The 21894-nt window shown below is 31.6% G+C and overlaps 1 protein-coding gene across 2 annotated transcripts in view; it reads left to right on the top strand.

Annotated features, from left to right (window-relative positions):
* The window catches only part of nAChRalpha7 (nicotinic Acetylcholine Receptor alpha7), a 78882-nt gene that overhangs the window by 37551 nt on the left and 19437 nt on the right, over nt 1-21894 (top strand). For both annotated transcript variants that reach the window (XM_076405006.1, XM_076405005.1), the window contains 2 exons: nt 9156-9265; nt 11817-11997. In XM_076405006.1, coding sequence (XP_076261121.1) covers nt 9156-9265; nt 11817-11997 — 291 coding nt within the window. The remainder of the gene's footprint in view (nt 1-9155; nt 9266-11816; nt 11998-21894) is intronic.

Genomic DNA, 21894 nt, shown 5'->3' with positions numbered 1-21894 from the left:
ATGGTCACCTGTTGCTGTCTACTTAGATGACGATCGTTTTGATTCAGGAGTGAAGTGATGGATCCATGTTTCATCCATTGTCATATATCGACGCAAAAATTCCGGTTTGTTATGTTTAAACATGACCAAATACTGTTCAGAATCATCAACACGTTCTTGTTTCTGGTCAACAATGGGCCAACGCTGCACCCATTTTGAACAGAGCCTTATCATAGTCAAATACTCATACATTATAAAACCAACCCGTTCTTTTGATGTCCTTACAATGTTAGTTAACTCATGCAACTTCACTTTTCGATAATTCAAAACGATTTCATGCTATTTCATTCCACTGCGTTTTGCATCATCGGTGTTTCTACGACCACGTTTGAAGTCAGCAAACCAACGTTTAATTGTTGTTTCTGATAGAGTGGAGTCCTTATAAAACGTTTCAAGCCATTGCTTTGCTTGAATGGTATTTATACCCATCAAGAAGTAGTGTAAAATTAAAACCCAGAATTGTTTTTGATCCATTATTTTGAAAATAACAAAAGTAATCTCACTCTTAGCACAATAACTCACAAACTTATGAGTAGAATATAATGAAATTTTAACCTCTTTCTTTTGAAGGTTGAAGGTTATTTTGAAGGTATATTTTGAGATCATATTGTACATGTGTTTTAGAGTTTATAAACAAATTTTCAAAAGTCTTTTTAATCACACAATGAAGATACAGGCTGCCGCACGATGTGAGTTTTTTTTAATGTAGATTTTTAAAATTTAAAAAATTTAGAAATTTTTTTCAAAAATCAGTTTTTTTTAAAGAATGTTAACTAACATTTAAGAAAATTTATATTTTTTTCGAAATGTGAAAATTAAGTACGATTTTTTACCATTTGTTTACATGCAATAAAATATAGAAAAAAATGACAATTTTTCTTAGTTTATAGTTCACAGAAGAAACTAATATATAAAGATATGTGTAAAATTTCATAACGAGTGGTTATAAAATAATATTTTTGAGGAAAACGCTTTTAAAAGTTTGAGTAGCAGTAGAGATAAGGTTACGGCAGTAATTAATTTAAACAGCTTCAGCATCAGCTTCATATGTGTGATTTTCGGCTTGCTGCTAATCTTTTCAAGCTTTTCGAGCTTCTGTACTGTCCAGAGAGCTGCGATGATTTTGTCGTAATATGCGTCGATTGTCAACGTCTCGGGCATAATTAAAGCTTCTGCTACCAACGGTAATATTAAGGTCATTCAGAATGGTTAAAATACTGGAAGCTCCGCCATTAAGTAAGCACGCAGCCAAATATGTCGAGACCTCAAAAATTTATAAACCAGAATGAACATGTTTTGGAGCCAATTGCGAAACTGTTGAATTGAAGCTTTCATTCGCATTTTGATTATGACCACCTAAACACCTATCGAGTAAATCATCTCTCGATAAATCTTCATTTTCCCTTTCTTCTTCTTTCTATTTCATTTATTTTCTTCCTCTTCTTTATTTCCTTCCTCTTTTACTTTTTCTTTTTAATGGTTATTTTAACTACAGTTATTTGACTGTCGATGTATATACCGATTTCTGTGAAATGATCTTCTACGAGGTTTTGTAACACAGCTTGAACCATGCTTGTTTTTCGGATACGAAAACATTTTTTGTATATATGAAACGACGGTAGGAAAGTCAAGTTAGAATTGATTTGAAAATTTAAATATTCTTGAACGATTACTGATACTTCTGTACATTTATGTCTAAAATATATATTGTTAAAAGAAACAAAGGCTCACTAAAACGCTTATAACTATTAAAGGGATTGGAATTCTACTTTGAAATTCAGAGTATATTATTGACTAGTTGTACTTCGATTTATGAAATTTATGAAAAAAATTGAACTTTTCGAAGCCTCTACACCTATTTCCCCCTTTAAACTTTCAAAATACAAAATATAATTTATTAAAGTGATGTTAGTAGAACTATCAGATAGGAAATGCTTGCTAAAATATACATGTTAAACAGAAAAGGGATGTTATATGACGAAAGTTTGTTCGGAATTTTCGACAAAAACATTGTGTCATAGAATAAATTTTAGTTTAAAGATTAAAACAAACTTTGTAAATCTGATATATTTGATAGGAGACGTAACACACATTTGTGTTTTTGTGTAAGCTATGCTGATTTGTATGCGGGGAAACAAAACCGAAAAGAGGACTTATTCACGACCTATTTACGACCTATACAGGGGATATCTAGGTCATAAATAGAGGACGTATGAGGGCCGTAAAATAAATAAATAATAAAGCTGAAAGTAGAAAAGGTGTTTTTTAGGATCTGGGTGTGTCAAAAATATTGTAAACAAGGCTGTTTGTAGCGTCGTATAACAATAAATAATAGAATAATCCTATAGACATATTTAACATTCTTATTTTTTGTAATTCTAACTTTATTCTCACTGACCTCACCAAGGGCGATTAAGCGAATGTAGCCATGCCATTTTGCGAAAATATAATATTATATAATTTCGAACATTTTGCTTGGATATTTTTAAACTTAGTTTTCTAGCGTGTGAACGTCTTCTCCAATTAAAATTATTATTAAAGCTTTAAATCCCACCAGGGCATGGGCGTACTTTATGTTTGTGATTTTAATGGAAATATCCTGGGGCAACAATGTAAAATCCGAAAAGAAAAGAAATAAGCACTCCGCTCTCAGTAACCAGACCTAGTTAAGATCTAGTCAAGTGGTATGAGTAAAGGCCATAAAAATCATTTAATTTTTGGGTAAAGTATATGGGCTCTGTGAATGTAGGTAGAACGAAATGAAACAGTGGTGTGACCATTATTTATTGAATTTACATAAAAAATGAAATTACAAATAGATAAAACGAAGCGGCTGCGGTGCCTGTAGTAGAGGCTTGGGCAGTCGATGGTGGCACGTCTAAACTTAACGATGGTCAGTCACTGAATGAAACAAAGTACCCTTCACTAATCTCTCAAATAAACGTCTCGAGGTTGCCAGATATTCGATTGCGCTGTTGGCACCCCGCCCGTGTTCAACATGTGGGATTATATTTCTGGGTACTTTGTAGACCGTTATTCCAGGATGTAAAATTCGACATGCCTCAAGATCGCTACAGAATATTATTCATATATTTCTTGAAAAACCTGTGGGAGGAGGCAACTTAATTTTTCATTCGGGTGGTTTGCTCATTGGGCGCCATGTGGTTCTTGGTTCTCTCCGATATCCCAAACCAAGGTAACGGGTAACAGTATCAGTGTAACCAAGTACGATATATACTAAATAAAGGGGACTAACCAGAGCAGGTGTTCCTAACTTTTTCTTGGAAGGAAGGAAACACTTTTACATTACTGTTGTTAGAAGGAACCACTATGTAGGTATTATAAAAATAAACTGTAATAATCATATTGAAACTTTAATTAAATATCAGTAGGAAATTATATAAAAAGAAATAATAATATTTTTAGGATATACTTTTTTTCTCTCTAATTTTGTATTAATGTGATTTCTGAGCTTGCATCTTCTGCACGATATATAGGATAGCCGAACATCCTAGGATTTGTTACACAAAGCTACACGTAAATCATCACTTACTTTCAAACGATTCCTCGTCTTATTTTTAATTACCAACAAAGCAGAAAATCCTTGTTCACATAAATAAGTTTTTGAGAGAACCATAAAATATCGCATAAATAAGGCATAGGCTAAGCTTAATATAAGAAATTGTTTTTCACGCCAAAACTACTCAAATGAATTCGATTCAAAAGCATCCTTGATTCTGTCATTTTGGAATTTAATGCGTTCTTTCTGGATTCCTTCAGTAACTTCACCAGAGTCCGTGCTAAAAGGGTTACGAATTAGTTTTTGATCAATTTTAGCTTCTTCGGTATATTCTGGGAAGTAACGATTGAATTCATCAATCAATATTTGTAAATGAGTCTTGAGGTTTTTTTGTGTATTTTTACTTTACTAGGGTTATATACTTTTTGTCTTCTACAAGTGTTTTTAATTTCACAAACGCAGAATAATTATTTTATTCAATTTTACGTAACCACAATAGAAGTTTGAAGATAAAAGCTTGAAGCTTATCTTCAAAAATGAATATATTTGCGACGTTTTTTAATTGTTGGTCTCCGGAACCTTGCAATTGCATTTTTAATTTAAGTGTATGAAAATATACATAAAGTAAGCCAAATTTATCTGATATGCCAACTGTTTCAATAAATCGTTCTTCTTTTTTGTCAACCAGAAAAATCTCAACGTCTGCTCTCAGTTCATATGATCTTCCCAACATGTTACCTTTCGATAGCTATCGAACTTTTATATGAAAAAGAAGTGCCTCATGGTCAGAGCCCATTTCAACGCACATTTTTTTAAAAAGGTGTGTATTTATGGCGCTGTTTTTGATAATATTTGGAACTATTCTGGCCATTTTCAGTGTATGGTTAATGCATCCAGGAAGAGTCTTAAAAGTTAACGCCTGGGGATGCATGATACAGTGCGTTATTATTATCTTAGGACTCTTTTTTGTCTTACTAACGTCGGCAGTCCGGAACGTGATGCCAACATTGCGGGAACACCATCAGTACAGAGGGCAACAATGACGTCGATACCTTTTGATGTTGTCCCAAGTTCCCGTGAAATCAATAATTCTTCATAAATTATATTGTCGTTGTCTAAAGAGCGGACAAATACAAGTAGTTCACAACAATTCGACAAAAACAGCACACTGACATAAGTTCATTTGAATTATGTTCCTCCCGCTCACTGCACGGCTACCAACGTCGCCATATTTAAACTTGAAGTCGCCATATTGCCACGCCATATTGAGACATTGAACTACAGTATACATTTGATATTATGTGACAGCCATTGAGAACACATAAAACCTTTTTACAATTAAATTGTCGCTAGATACATTATTCTTTTGTACTATTATGATTAAAACAATTAAATCGTAAAAATCATGGTGTAGTTTATTATGCATTCCTTGCGCCACCTGCAAGGATTATAGATTTGGATTAAATTTATTAATTTTAAGAGAGCTTTTAGTTTAAGGACTTTTAGGAATTTTGTTTTTTTTTTTTTCATCATGATACTTTCGACCTATTCATTCACAGCTCATTCTTACATTCGGTTATCTCTTAAATTCAAGAACCACTTTAGGGACAATGTTTTGAGTTTATCGAGAAGAATAAAATCCAAACAAAAATACCATGAAAGTAATTCTTTATCTTCAAGAGAGCTCACTTTGCAGGGGACTTTGGTATTTAAAAATAATATAAATTTTCGTGGAAAGTTAATTGATGCAGTATTATCGATTTTGAGAACGTACGTAGAAAATAATAAAAAACATTGTATGAAATCGATTAGTTAAGGTAGTGTTCACTTTTTTCATTCGAAGCATTAAATAACATCAGACACTGTACACTTATTATACAATTATCGTTTACATTTAATAAAATTGCCTTATTATTGTTACGCATTTGTTTAATGGTATTTTTATATTAATGTTGTTGATATATAAAAACGCAAAAGCTTTAATATTATTAATAACATCAATAATTGAAGAGAATTAAACGAACATTGAAGGTTATGCATTAATTTATTTTTGATTCGAGATCTATTTTTGATTAGCCGCTCTGAAAGTACCTGAAAGGATTTGCTGCAGCCGCTTATTCCGAACCATCCGTACGGATTTACGCTTAATTGGCACTAATGAAAGAAACTTGTGATCCGTACAGAACTGCTGATCTGATAAAGTTCGAATTGAAACAAAGCTATTTTGTTGTTTCTGTACATATCTAATGTATTTTTGTATTTAAAAAATACAATAGTGGAATTTTTTAACCATCAGTGTACCAGGTGACTAAAAAATCTGCCCTATATTAGGAATGGTGTGGTATACCCCAGACAGTAAAATGTCAAAATTTGCATGTATAAATTTGTTGTTGAATATCATGTATCGAATATTAATTCTACATTCTAACCATCACGTTTAAGTAAAAATCAGAAGTAATTAAATATTTTTTTTTCAGTTTTAATGAGAAAATTAAAAAAAAAACTTATATTCTCAAGAATCACATTTTTACCTTATGTACTTATATAATTACGAATTACTTATATAATTATCACAATTGTTTTTATTTTAAATTAAACAGTAATTAAATATAGTAATCACTAATTTTACTAAATGAGATCACTAGGTTCCAAATTATTGCAGTCTTGACAATACAAATCAGCATGCTCCATACATATCTAAGTATAACAGTTGGTACATGTATATTTAGTTTTTCCGTACTTTTTTCTAGGGCATTTTGAACATTTGAACATATCTGTATCATGTTAGTCCTTTTTTCAGGAAGTTGTTTTACATGTTGATAATAATCTACAAAATTTTCTGATACTGTTGCGCAAGGCTTTTGATTTTATTTTCTTGTTTACAGATCTTTTGCTCAAAAAAGGCTTCATTCGCGAATACTTTTTCCTCTCCAATTTGTTTTCTTTTTCTCTAGCCCATTATTAATCATATGTATAATCATAGCAGTTATTCCTGCATGATGAGTAATGCAAAAAATATTGTTAGTAGCAAGTGTTTGGAATTTCTTGAAACATCGTTAGTTCTGCTTAACTTGTCAACTAAATCAACACCACTTTTGATATGATTATAAAATATTATCACAATTGGTTTTTGTTTACTTCCGGTTACAGAATCAATTTCTTTATCATGATGTGATGACCTCAGATATATCACTTTACATGGCGTTGGGACATAAGATAATATAGTTACATCTTTTTGAAATCGATGCATTGATATATTTAATTGAAGACGACTTGTCTTGAAAACTTGTCCATGATAACATTCCGAGATGATTGTGATATACGTTGTACTAATCGATTTACAAGATCATAAGGCTTGTTGCTTACAGTGAACGGATCATATTCGGGATATTTCCCACAATATTGTTCCATATTTAGCATGTAAAACGTATTACTATTCACCAAAGCATAAATTTGAATGCCGTACTTTGCCGGTTTTGAAGGAATGAAGGAACTTCTTCGTCGATTTTAATGTTTTTATATGGGATATAAGCATCTTGACAGTTTTTTTATAAAATGTTCACAAATGTTTCTTACTGGAGCTAAACGCTCAGTCTTTATTCCCTTGCTGCATGTACTTGAACTATCGAATCTTAAGTTGTTGAACGAGAATGACAATCTGTACCCTACTCATTGTATCTCGAAATATGTCAATCCCAGTGCCATCAGTGGCCCATAAATTTATTGTACTTTAACGACCAAAACGCACCAAGCCTGATATAAAGAGTAGTCCAAAAAGTGCGTTCATGTCTTTCTTTGCTGTCTCTGTTTGTTGATTATCACTGAAGTGTATTTTCTCTATATGGTCTATATGGTTCTTATGAAATAAAATAACGTTAAATTTTAATCCTAGTGTTGACGAATACATGGTGTTCTACGAACTGATTGAACAACCTAATAAAATGTTTTTTTATCGAGTTAACAGTTTTTTAATGAACAACATATTTTACAACCTAGGGATGATAACAAATGGGGTGAAATCTCCCGGGCGTAACAAAAGAATCGCGCTTTTTTTGTTCAACATTAGCTTTATTCATTAACGTAATCTCCATCAAGAGCCACAAATCATTCCATCGCCGCTCTAACATTTCAATACCACTTAGAACGATTTATCTTTTGCCTCAAAGTAGGCCTCAGTTTCAGCGATAACCTCTTGAATCAAGCGACATTTCTTACCGGTGAACATTATTTTGCATTATATAACAGTAAGAATTCGCTGGGAGCCCAATCTGGTGAATAGAGTGGATGTGGGAGCAATTCGAAGTTCAATTCATGTAGTTTTGCCATTACTTTGATTGACCTGTGACACGGTACGTTGTTTTGATGAAGCAAAATTTTTTTCTTTACTATATGCTGTCGTTTCTTTTTTCTGCCTTCAAACGATTCAAAAACGCTATATAATATTCATTGTTGATGGTATTTCCCTTCTCAAGATAGTCGATGAATAGTAAACCACGCACATCCTAAAATACTGAGGCCATAACCTTTTCAGCCGATTGTTGTGTTTTCGGGCTCTTTGGACGAGGTTCATCCTTTGTTGTCCACTCAGATGACGATCGTTTTGATTCCGGAATGAAGTGATGGATCCATGTTTCATCCATTGTCACACATAGATTCAAAAATTCCATTTTTTACGTGTAAACAAGGCCAGACACTGCTCAGAATCATCAACACGTTTTTGGTCCATAGTGAGCAAACATCACCCACTTTGAAGTGAGCTCTCTCATAGTTAAATGCTCATGCAATATAAATCCAACACTTTTTTTTGATATCTTTACTTACTCACGCAACTTCACTTTCGATCATTCAATACGATTTTGTGGATTTTTTTTATGTTTTCTGGTGTTACCCTCATTTGGACGTCCATTGTGTTCTGCATCATCGGTGTCTCTGCTACTACGATTGAAGTCAGCAAACCAATATTTTTTTGTTTTTCTGATAGAGCGGACTGTTTATAACACTTTTCAAGCCACTGCTTCGCTTGAATGTTATTATTTCCCATCAAGAAGTAGTGTAAAATTAAAACACGAAGTTGTTATTTATTGTTAATTGCTTAGCACAATAACTCACAAACTTATGAGTAAAATATCATAAAATTTTAATACCTTTCTTTTAAAGGATATTACTAACTGAAAAGCGATGAATGCAATAAAACTAGCGGCATCTATTTGTTAGGCCCGGGACTTTTCAGTCTATTTATTAGTATCACACAATCAATGGTATCACTTTCTATATAATAACGACATTTAAAAATATCTATTTTTTAAACTCTTAATACTTCAAATATAATGAAAATATCAGAACGTATAACATTGTAAAATAATAATCAATAAGATTAATTTCATGGTATTTGTAATTTCATTATAGTAGATATTGTCGGTTTAATTATCAATTTACAGTCATATAAATCAAATTTATATCGGCAATACCGTTTTTAATTAAAATCGATACGTTCAATAGTGATTTTATATATTTGTAATTAAAAACATTTGATAGGGGCTTATAATTCTTAAAAAAATGTATAAATCTTCTGCATTTATGTTATGTTTGATTTCAGGAATGGAATGACGTGAATCTTAGATGGAACTCGTCTGAATTTGGTGGCGTTAAAGATCTTCGTATACCACCGCATCGTATTTGGAAGCCAGACGTGCTTATGTATAACAGGTTAGTAAATTGTAACCTATTTTGAATAATGATCTTTTTAAATAAAATTAAACAATATACTGGATGTTTAATAAGTTGGATGTTAATACCAGGTGCACCTGAAAGTCATTACCGGTTTTTCTAACAGAAGTCGCTAGACTAGTATGCGATGTTATGATTTTAAAAATATATCATTTTATTCTACTGATATTTATATATCTGAAGCTATGTTAATTATATAGCTGAAGCTAGCTATATAATTGCTAATATATGTTAAGTTTGGATAATGAAATCGATTCCAAGGCTAAATAGTTTTGGTAACAAGACAATACTCTGTGTTTGGCGCGGTGTATTACGAACTATTGAACACCTGGCGATACAGTTAATAGTGATCACTACCGACAACAAATGTTCAATTTGAACCGTGCATGGATCGGAAAACGTCCAGAATGGACGCGAAAACACGGTAAAGTGATTTTACACACTACAGTTATCAGTTATCGCATATTAATTATATTCTGACCGTTAGTTGTTTCCACTCTCAACACACTGTCTCGAAAAGTGTCGCCATGGATTCATAATCCCATATTCAGAAAGTTTCATTCAAATGAATAACTAAGCTGTTAATTTCCAATCTATGTAACATTTGTCCAATTTGAACATGGATTTATAATCCTATATTCAGAGCGTTTCATTCAAGTGAATAACTAAGATGTTAATTTCCAATCTATCTAACATTTGTCCAATTCCATCATTTGTCAATTTCTTCTCCAATGTGTCTGATCCAGCTCATCCAAACCGAAGGTGTTTCCCTTCCATTCCTGTTTCAAGCATGAAGAACAATATATCTGCAATGCTGCTAATCAGTTGTTATTCCAACATTTACCTTTTCCATCAACTTTTATTGTCTTAACACTATTTTTATTATTATCTTGCCATGAGTGACTCATGGGTATATTGGTCCCATTCTGAAATATCCATGTGTCATCTAAATAAACAAATTAAAATAATCAAATGAGTCTAAATAAATCTAAATAATAAGTCTCAATTCTATTATATCTTTTTAAATTTTGTATACTTTTAAAACCAACGTCTGGAAGTTCCATTAGACTTCTTCGTAGGTTATGTTTACATCATTTAAATTCTAAATTACCCAACAATGTACGAAATGATGTTCTACATCCCTCAAACAGCTCCATATTTTTAATTTTTCTTTGGATATATTTCAGACTAACATTTTCCTCTGAAATATTTGTATTAAATTATGTTTATATTGAAAAACTACTCACTCTTATTATACATTGATGCTAATCTTGATTCATCACCCGTTTCGTATGAGAACGAACGGTTTCTTTTCGGTGAATCCAAGATTATAACTTTTATTTTTTGATATTTCAATGATCTTGTCCATACTAATGTTCAGTGCATCTGCAACGCGGTAAAAATATTTTCAATAAAAACCGCAGCTTACTACACAGTATATAGCATTGTACCTGTAACTTATCAAATAACATTTAAATATGTTATTTCAATCAATTTGTTATAAGTAAAGCTATTGACAAACAGCGAGAAATTATTCATATATTCAATATATTTAATACCGTTTTTCTGCATGTTATTTACATACTAAATAAATTGGTTATATATAATTATATAGTTCTTTTTGTTCTTAAATATTTTCCTATTAGGATAAAGAATAGAACTGTTAATTTCGACTATATAAAAAGTAATAAAACATTTTGGTAATAAACTACTATAATGTAATTAAAGTGATTTAATTTCGTTCGCTAGGGCTAGCTTTTGAATTTTTCATGAGAAACGCGGTATATCCGCTGTTTACAAAAGCTTCTATGCAATTATGTTTTTCATCAAAGGTTAAATGCAGAAACTAATGATGTGTAGAAGTTGCTGGTAATTAATCCGAAATAAAAATAAAATTTTAAATTGTTTGGCCCTTTTAAATGTACAAAAAAATATTATTTTCATTTTCGTACGTTATATGAGCTGTATAAATAAATTGGATAACATAGTACTTATATGATGCAATTGTCCGACAATGGTCACTTTTTATATGTTAATATTATTATGTTTGATTTGCCCAGTCTAGGGAATAAGATAGATGGGACAGGATTTTTTCGTGCACTTGAAATCCGTGATAATTTTGTTCGTTTTCAATGCCCATTTCGTGTTTCTTAATCTTAGAATTCCATATTGACCAAGGAGTTTTTTAACATACGTTTTTGTGGCAGATTATGTCCACCATAAGTTTACATTAAGTGTTATTGATGTTACTTCTACTACATATAAACAGCTCAGAATATCTCCATCATTGTTGAGCATTATACATGTTTCAATATTCTTAGCTTGTCTATAATGGACAGTTATCCCCGCCAACAAGTACAAGTAGTAGTATAATATTGAACTGTTTATTTGATATAAGTTATTTAAGCTTTTATTTTGATATCTAAATAAATATTGTATAGATTTTGAAGACGTATGCAACTTAATTGTTAATTTTTTCATTATTTTTTTATTGTTTGCAATTAAGTATAACAATTTTAATTTGTTACAGTGCTGACGAAGGATTTGATGGAACTTATCCTACCAATGTGGTAGTACGAAACAATGGAAGTTGTTTTTATTTGCCTCCTGGTATATTTAAAAGTACGTGTAAAATTGACATCACTTGGTTTCCTTTTGATGACCAAAGATGTGAAATGAAATTCGGTAGCTGGACATACGATGGTTTACAAGTAAGTACATTTACATTTATTACATATTAGCCAATAATATCAGTAATATTTACATTATTAATATATAATTAAATTTTCGCTTAATGTGAAATTTTAAAGTAAGAATAGATTTGTTCTTTTTATCTTGATGCGCCATACATTTAACAAAAGGCATGGCCTTCAGTATAAAAATACTTAACCGGCCTAATATTTTCTGATATATTAACAATAATTGCTGAAATAAAAAAAAATGCGTTTCTAAACCAGATTTTTTTTTCGTTCGGTTAGTAGGACCTATGACAGTTAAGGTCATAGTGTCAAATTTTAAGATTATATCTTTAATCAGTTGGTTGGTATAAACTGTTTAAAGGTGAAAGAGAATGTACGGATTCTTTCAAATATAACGATGAAAATTACGTGAAGAAAATTAAGGATTTAGTCCGTATGAACTGTCGGATGACCTTATAAAGACGATCAACTTTTCGTTTGGGACAATTCAATCGATTTAAAGACAACTGTCAAAGAAATATCTTTTAACGTGCGTCTTTTCATTCCATGACTTCACCATTTGATACCAAAATTATTAATTTTTTTCGACAAATTCGAATAATTGTATATAAATGCCTCTTAAATCATAACTAACAAAATGTTATCAAGCCTCTTATTACGGGAGATGGATTAACATAATTTTAACGTAACTGATCCATTCCGTAAATACCCTATTTCTCAAGTTTAGATCATTTTCACTATTTCCCAAAATCAAAAAAAAAGACCCGTTTACGATTTACTTAGAAATTCTTATTATTTTTAGTCTCGGTATATTTCTAGATACAGATGTTGAGACATCTGAGTTTTCTTTATATAACTAGGTAATAAAATTTAATAAAAACAATATATTAACAATAGAGTCGTGGCTCAAGCTATTGGAAATTTCTATGGAATCTACAGGGGATAGGCTGAATAATATGAACACTATGTCATATAGTACATATTGTTGAATGCTGGCAACACTTCTTCCGCGTAAAAAAGCGGCACCTATGTATTGCTCAGTTTAAAAGGTTAATTGAAAAGTCCCCTGCCTGACACATAGATGGCGCTACTAGAATTAAATCCATATGTCTTTTAGTTAGTCCTAATCCTCAAAAGATACGAGTATAAATTTGACAGCTGTCGTATCATTAGTTTGTGAATTATAGCATTTTGAGTGAAGTAACTTTTGTTAATGTGAAAAAAATGGATAAAAAGTAATTTCGCGTGTTGATAAAATATTACTTTTTGAAGGAAAATATACAGTTGAAACAAAAACTTGACTTCATGCCGAGTTTCCGGACACTGCCCCAGGAAAACCAACCATCAAGGATTGGTGTGCTAAGTTTAGACGTGATGAAATGAACACCAAAGACGGTGAACGTTGTGGACGCACAAAAGAGGAACTTTTAAAAAATCCACAAAATGATGACAATGAAATAGCAGAAACTCTAAATATATCAACTGAATGTGTACATCATATCATTCACGAATATTTGGGTATGATAAAGCTCTGTACAAAGTGGATGCCGCGCGAGCTCACTTTTGACCAAAACCAACGACGAGTTGATGATTCGGAACAGTGTTTGAAGATGATCAAGCGTAATAAACCCGAGTTTTTGCGTCGATATGTGACAATGGATGAAATCGACAGTCATCCGAGTGGACTGCACACGATGAACCCGCTCCAAAGCGTGGGAAAACTCAACAGTCGGCTGGCAAGTTTATGGCGTCTGTATTTTTGGAGGCGCATGGTATAATTTTTATTGACTACCTTGAAAAGGACCATCAACAGCGACTATTACATAGCGTTATTAGACAGTTTGAAGGACGAAATCGCCGAAAACCGGCCGCATTTGAAAAAAATGAAAGTGCTGTTTCACCAAGACAATGCACCGTGTCACAAGTCAGTGTGGCGATGGAAAAAAACCTTGAATTGGGCTTCAAGTTACTTCCTCATCCACCGTATTCTCTAGATCTGGCTTCCCGACTATTTCCTGTACTCAGATCTCAAAAGAATGTTCGCTGGGAAGAAATTTTCGTGGAATGAAGAGGTGATCGCCGAAACTGAGGCCTATTTTGAATAAAAAAAGGACAAATCGTACTACAAAACTGGTATCGAAAAGTTGGAGGGTCACTGTAATCAGTGTATCACCTTTGAAGGGATTTATGTTCAATAAAAAAAAGTAATTTTGCAAAAAAAAAATGTGTTTTACTATGGTAGGCCAGGGACTTTTCAATTGTCCTGTTACATGCCAAGTTTTGTGGGTTATATTTCAGAGTATTATGAAAATGACGAGTTTGTTTCCATCTCCGACATCATTGAAGCAATTGGGCGACGTTTTGGTACTATATTGATGCAACAACAAACTATTCAGACACTCTAAAAACGAATCTATTCTGTGAAGAATTGTAATCGTTTTAAAATGGTGGCTCTACACCTTATTAATAAATAAATATTGTATATATATATATATATATATATATATATATATATATATATTAGGTGTTCATATTATTTTATTCATCCCCTGAATCTAGAAGATATGGAAATATTCAAGTAGATTGGATGTTATTGATGACAGTAAAAAATGATGTTCATGTTATTCACTACTCTAAACTTTGGAAGAAAATGTTAGAGACAAGATATTATTTCCAATAAGTCGACCTATAGTTTCATATTCATATTTTCATATTCCATATTTCATCCAATAAAACAGGGAATGCACGTCATCAACACCGTCGAATATATTGCGAAATTCAGTTTATAAAAACGTAAAATCCCTTTTAAACTAGGAGCATTTTTCTTTCTGATTTTACTAATTACTCTAGTTAAAATGAGACAGAATAAAGTCTGATGCATTCGAACATGTAACCAAATCGGGCTATAAAATTCGGTTTGTATTGATATTCGTACACACCGTTGTCATATGTCAATGTAAATATAATTAAACAACTCTAACCTACAAACTGTTGTGGCTGTTTAATTAACTATAGTTGAAGACCTTCAATAAATATGCATTAAATATACTATGATGTTAAAATAAATTATATTTTATAACGTTATTTTTGTTTCATTATTTTATTTACATTAGTATTTTGTTGTAAGAGTCAAAATAAACGAAATAAACGAAAACTTAAATTTGGTGCGGGAACGTTGCATTATAAACTTTGTTGACGTGCATTGTTGTTGTGCTGTTTTATTGGAAGAACTATACATTATAGAAGGTAGAACGATTCCTTTAAAAAAAGGAACAATTATAATTAGGTTTAAGAATCTAATATTAATAATCGTGAAAAAACTACATCAAATGTGTTAAATGAAACTTGTTCTTCTTCCGATATTGGAGAACCTTTGATAGCTCCCGTAGTAAACTGCCTTTGAAGTTCTTTTATCTGTTCGTATTGTTAGCACCAGCGATTCACAGCGCAAAGCTGACGATTTTAGCTAGACTTGGATGTAAATAATAAATCACACATTACAGTGTACTTACTAGTAATTTATTAATTAACTATTTACACTGAAGTGAATTAAGGCGATCGTATGTTTAGGTCTTTGCCTGGACTCGGTCTCTTGTATGTGAATGTTTCATACGACGCTCTTAACGTGGCGGGTATAGAACCCCACCATGAGATAATATTATATTCTCCAAGAACTTTACCCCGTCAACGGATTTACAAATATTACCAGTAAACACTAATTAACCCTGGGAGGTTTTTTCCGTGAAATAACTAAGATTCGGGGTACGTGACCAACAATGGCCATTGGCCCATTAACTCTCTAGCAAATGGCTCTTTGTGAATAGTAACAGATAGACCTTAAAATGAATGTACGCCTTCATTTGAATATTCAATAGAAATTAGTAGTTCGAAAACATTAGTAGTTCGATTAGTAGTTCGTTAAATGTAACATATATATACTCTAGTAACGACTAGTTTAGTCATTTTTACTATCAACTGATTCAGCCGCTATTTTCGATCCGACTGATTTGACTACTCTTTACTATCTGTTTCAGTCAACTACTTTCAGTCGCTATATTCGATTCGACTGATGAACATTTTGATTGATAAATAGAAAAATAATTTTGACTGAATTTATGTTATCTTGTTAACTATTGGGTCTTTTTTATTGACTTTTTCAATTTTCTAAGTATCTCCGTGTTTGTTCACGCCTTTTCAATGTTATAACTTATTTGATTCAAGTTTCAACGAATAATAATATTAAAATATCCCTTATTAACGATGAATAAAAATATTACTGTAATTAAAAAGGGCGCGATGGTTAAATAGTTGATAGATCGATTGAGAAAATACGATACAAATATTTAGTAGTCATTACGCCATTCCTCTTTACTCACAATTAAGTCAAATATAGAAAAGTAAAAATAATACATCTTTCAAAATGAAACTATTATTCTGATGGTAATAAATTACAGCAATTATCTGTCTCCTTTTTTTCCATAGACAGTTAGAAAAGAAATATGTACATCTCCGTCACAGTTATGGCGCAGTTGAAAAAAAAATGTGTAAGGACATGTTAGAATGAAATAGAATTAAATCAATTACTTTTATTATGTTATGTCATTGCTACTTTCTGAATATTAAATACGATTAAATATATTTGGGATCTCTGCTCCATTCCTTTTTTACACTGCTACTTACCAATTTAAAATTATTTAAAATGAACTGATCTATACAGTACAGAGAACTGAACAATTATATCCGTCCTTTCCTCTCTCCAAATGAGTACGGCAAAGTTCGTACATCTCCGTTTGTTATCACGAATAGAAAAACAGTCGTAGTCGTAACTATTTTCAGTCGCTAGTTTTTTTACTATCGATTAGTTCGACTATTTCGACTTTTTTCAGTCGATAGTTCTTTAAGAAATGTTATATTGCATGTCTGATGAGCTGTGCTTTCGAAGAAACAAATTCATGCGTTTTATTTTAAGACTGGAACAGTGTAATGAGCGAGACGTTTAGAGATTGGGTCTTGTTTTATTTGAAATAGATTAAAATCTCTAATGTCATTTTGAATCGCCATTGAAGAAGTCGCCTATTCTTTCCATAAAATAAAATAGCTAGTTTTTTAGGTAAAATAATTTTTTTTTGTTTTATACCCTTTCACATTTCATCACTATCATAAGGCTGTTTTGTTTTAAATTCATTTAATTAACCGGAAAAGAAGACAGATTGTCACTGGACTGGTAATCATCAGATCTCACTAGCAGAGTCACAAAAACTTGCATACAGACTATACCACGGATATATCACTACATAGTATAAAACAAAGTCGCCTTTTATGTCCCTATATCCCTATGTGCGCTTAAATCTTTAAAACTACGCAACGGATTTTGATGCGGTTTTTTTCAATAGATAGAGTGATTCAAGAGGAAGGTTAATATGTATAATACATGCATAATATACTAAGGCAACATTGCTAATTTTAGAGGTTTCTAACGTGATGTCGTAAATTAACCTATTTTTTAGGCTTATTTAGCAATTAGCAAAAACGCTGCCTAACCCTACGAGTTAGATCAAATTAATGTACTACAGTATTGTACACCATAAAAAGGTCTACAAAAAAGTCCGCGATGGTATATGTTTATCTTTTAGGGATAACCCACATTAACCATTTTTATTGTTTACTTTTTACGTGAGAAAATGGCTTATTTACGAAGCTATTTTAAGCAATACGGCATTAATCCTTATCGAATTAAGTACCTTAAATACAGTGTGCAATTAATATAGATCAATATGGTTCCTTACAGCATGTAAATTAAACAAATATTTTCGGAGATATTACAAATTTAAAATTTGCGTTTAAAAATGTGTAATGTAATAAAAATTTTATGAATTTAGATATTCCAAAGATAGCAGGAAATCTTCATAGTAAGTATAGGGGAAGAGGAATTGTTTTACTCCAAATTTAATGCGTGCAGGCCAAGAGCAGTAATGAATGAACCAAAAATACTGGATCGATTTTAATCATGTTTTCATTGAGTGACATAGGCATATATATTTTATGCCCGTGCAAAGTCGGAGCGGGCCGCTATGTTTTTATATACAACGTTCATATTTTTTCTGTAGTGTATTTAATTTAGTATCAGCATTGTACCCGTGCGAAGCCGGGGCGGGTCGCTAGTAGACTATATACCAATTTGGGTAGAAAGATTAGGGACGAAAGTACAGATGATAGTAAAAAAAATAATTGTACTACAACTATAAGCTGTCCAGCTGGGACTACGACTACGTACATCCCTTTGGTAATGTCTTGGAGAGAGGTGTTATATCGCGCGTATTATACAGCACTGGCTACGGACCGTGTGAGACTTGAGGATGGGCATGTGGTGATGTAATAGAATCTAACGTTTTTCCATGCTTTAGAGCGGGTTCATCGTGTGCAGTCCACTCGGATGACTGTCGATTGGATTTCGGAGTGAAATGATGGAGCCATGTTTCATCCGTTATCACATATCGAAGCAAAAACTCGGGTTTCTTACGCTTGATTATCTTCAAACACTGCTCCGAATCATCAACTCGTCGTTGTTTTTGGCCCAAAGTGAGCTCGTGCGGCACCTACATTGCACAGAGCTTCCTTGTACCCAAATATTCGTGAATGATATGATATACACGTTCAGTTGATATCTTTGGAGTGTCTGCTATTTCATTCAATATCCATTTACGGTTATCAAAAATCATTTTGTGGATTTTTTAAATGTTTTCGCCGCTAACAACCTCTTTTGGGCGTCCACTGCGTTCACCGTCTTCGGTGCTCATTTCACCACGTCTAAACTTAGCATACCAATCCTTGATGGTTAATTTTCCTGGGGCAGTGTCCGAAAACTCGGCATTAAGCCAAGTTTTTGATTCAGCTGTATTTTTCCCTTCAAAAAGCAATATTTTATCAACACGTGAAATTCCTTTTTATCCATTTTTTCACAATAACAAAATTGGTTCACTCAAAATACTATAATTCACAAACTAATGATCCGACAGCTGTCAAATTTAGTTCTGCATTTGAGGGTTAGGGCTAACTAAACATATATGGATTTAATTCTAGTAGCGCCATCTATGTGTCAGACCGGCGATTTTTCAATTGACCTATTAGGATGGATGCTCACACAGCCCTGGCTGCGGACCGTGCATTCGAATTAATAAGGCTATGCGTTTAATGTTAAGACTGAATGGAATATGGAGGGAAGGATTTAGAGAGCGGGGTTTGGTTTATTGGGCATAGATTTAAACCCTCAGTGCCATTTTATATCGTCGTTCAATAATTCTACTGTTTTTCCACAAAGTAAATTCTCTCCTTTCCATAAAATAAAATAGAAGGTTTTGTTTTTAAACCCTCACATTTCATAACTTATGTACTCAAAATGGGACTTTTTGTCCCCATATCTTGACTCTATATAAAGTCTGAAACAATTAACTATTGTGTGTAATAATTTTTTTCATTACCGTTAAATTTTTTATTTGGTGTCATGTGTTAACTTCTCTTTTATTGTCATATAAATTAGAGTATGTAATATAAAGTAAGTCCATAGTAAAAGGATTGTGTGAGGACTGTTAATATTTGATGAATACAGAACCATTATCATATGAGGTCTTTCATTGTACACATTATATATCCTGACATCACAATTAATAACAACAAATTTTGAAATATTAAATAACTATATTTTTGTACAAAATTACATTTCAGCTCATGTTATGATATATACGTATATACCGATTGTAATTAAAATTTCCCTAAAAGCGATCGATGGGGAATAAGAATTAATTAACAAATATACAGCTAAATAAATGAGTTGGATATTCAAATTATTTGAAGCTCGAGACGCAAGGACATCCATTTCAATTTTGTTCTGGTTAATATTATTGCGAAATGGGAGAGAAAGAATGTTAACAAGCAGGACTAGAAAATCTAATTGTCTCTCATTAAAATTATCTTCAAATTGAATTGTTTAAATATAATATTTTACATAGTTTCAAAGTTTTCATAAAATAATTTTGTGGAAATATTTTCTAACAATAAAAAAAATTCAAAACAAATATCAATAATAATACAGTTTTCCTCAACTTAATTGTAATTATAATTGGTATAAAATTATGCATTTTTATTAATTAGATAACACAAATTAAAAATTGTATTCCTGGTATCATATTTCAAGGTTTGATTAAACGTACTTACTGAAAGCTATTATCTGGAGAATACAGTGGATTGGTCAAAATTTTAAGTCTTTTGCTATTAAAACCAATAATACGTAAAAATGATTTGTATAAATCGTTCTGACGTGGAATATATTTTAATTAATTGATTCAATATATTCATTTTATTTTAATTCATGTAAACAAATCATAAACATAATAATAATATGTGATTTAGAGTTACTTAAAATAAAAAGACCAAAGCACCATATATATAAATATATATAAAAGCATGTAATATTTTAAAGACTCAAAAAAATAGAATAAGTTATATATTTTAATATAAAATAGACAGTAATTAATTATATTACCAGGTTGTTGAAAAGTAAAAATGAAGAAACACTGTTCCAAGATGTTTCATCTATAGGGATGGATACAGTTCATAAAATCAACTTTTTGAGTATAGATATATTCTGTACCAAAAAAAGCGGATTTTTCATGTTCTCTATAATAGAGAGCTAACCATATATATATTGTGCTTTAATTATCAAAAAAAGTGATAATCAAAAAGAGAGATGCCTGGTGTATACTGCAGAATGTGTTCTTGATTATGTGTTTTTTATTCATTTTTTCCTCAGAGCTTTGTTTTATATAATTAATTATACAACTAATAATTGCGCTTCGTGTAATATTTTTTTTACATTTATTATGTCTATTAATAAACTTTTTGTATAATTAACTTTTTGAATATAAGTATCTTGTACATATTATTTATAAAGCTAGTATTTTACAATTTAGTCACGAAATGACAATTTAGTTATAAATTGGGAAATTGTTCTTTTATCTTTAGTAAATTACTAGTATAGCTCTATATAATCACTGGAATGCCATGTTAGTTTATTTCTACTTATCTGGATATTCTAAGCAACTGCTTATAATATTATGTGTATTTTGAAACATCTAAGCGCTGTTAGATATATCAGCTCGTATAATAATGTATATTGTTAATTCGTCTTCAAATTTAATTAGTTTTAGAACAATTAGAGGCTCTTTTTGTTGTTTAGTTATTTTTTACTATTACTAATGATGTTAAATGTGATACAAAGAGATTAATTAACAATTTTCCATACTTTTAAAAATATCGAAAAAATAAACAAATTTGACAAATCTTTGATAGAACCTGCAGAAAATGGCTGAAACTTATATGTCCATTTTTAATATTTAGATGTATCGATGGATTCCTAGTTATAATCCAAAATATAAACTTAAATATGTAAACTGGGATTTATATAGACCTTCTTTTCAAATTCGCCAGTTCACATCTGGAAACATTAACTCTAATATTAATCATCTAATAACGGCAATCAAGGTGGCAGCAGACCAATATATTCCGACTATGTGTACTGACACTTCACAGCAGACTCTTCACAGAGTGGTCAAGGGGGAATAATAATTGTAAATAGCTATAAAAATAGGCTTAGGGCACTAATTATCTTTCGTGCCCATACGACTCAAGACTAATTCATTAGAATACATACGTTGTAAGGCTATAACTAGACGTACCATCATAAAAGCTCAAAAATCATCTTGGATACCCTTCCCTAAATTATTTTCTTATGGCTCAGATTCAAACTCTCTCTGACAGGGTATCAGGAGATTGAATTGACAACAGCTTGGCTGAAACAAGAATTCCTTTTTTAGTGATTACAATATTGTCCATGAGGTATTCATATGCTTTGTT

This window comes from Rhynchophorus ferrugineus, unplaced genomic scaffold (assembly GCF_030347505.1).
Source record: "Rhynchophorus ferrugineus isolate W39M unplaced genomic scaffold, kcgeb_rfMv2 rfM5, whole genome shotgun sequence".
Lineage (NCBI taxonomy): Eukaryota > Metazoa > Arthropoda > Insecta > Coleoptera > Curculionidae > Rhynchophorus > Rhynchophorus ferrugineus.
This window is presented reverse-complemented; position numbering and strand designations above follow the sequence as displayed.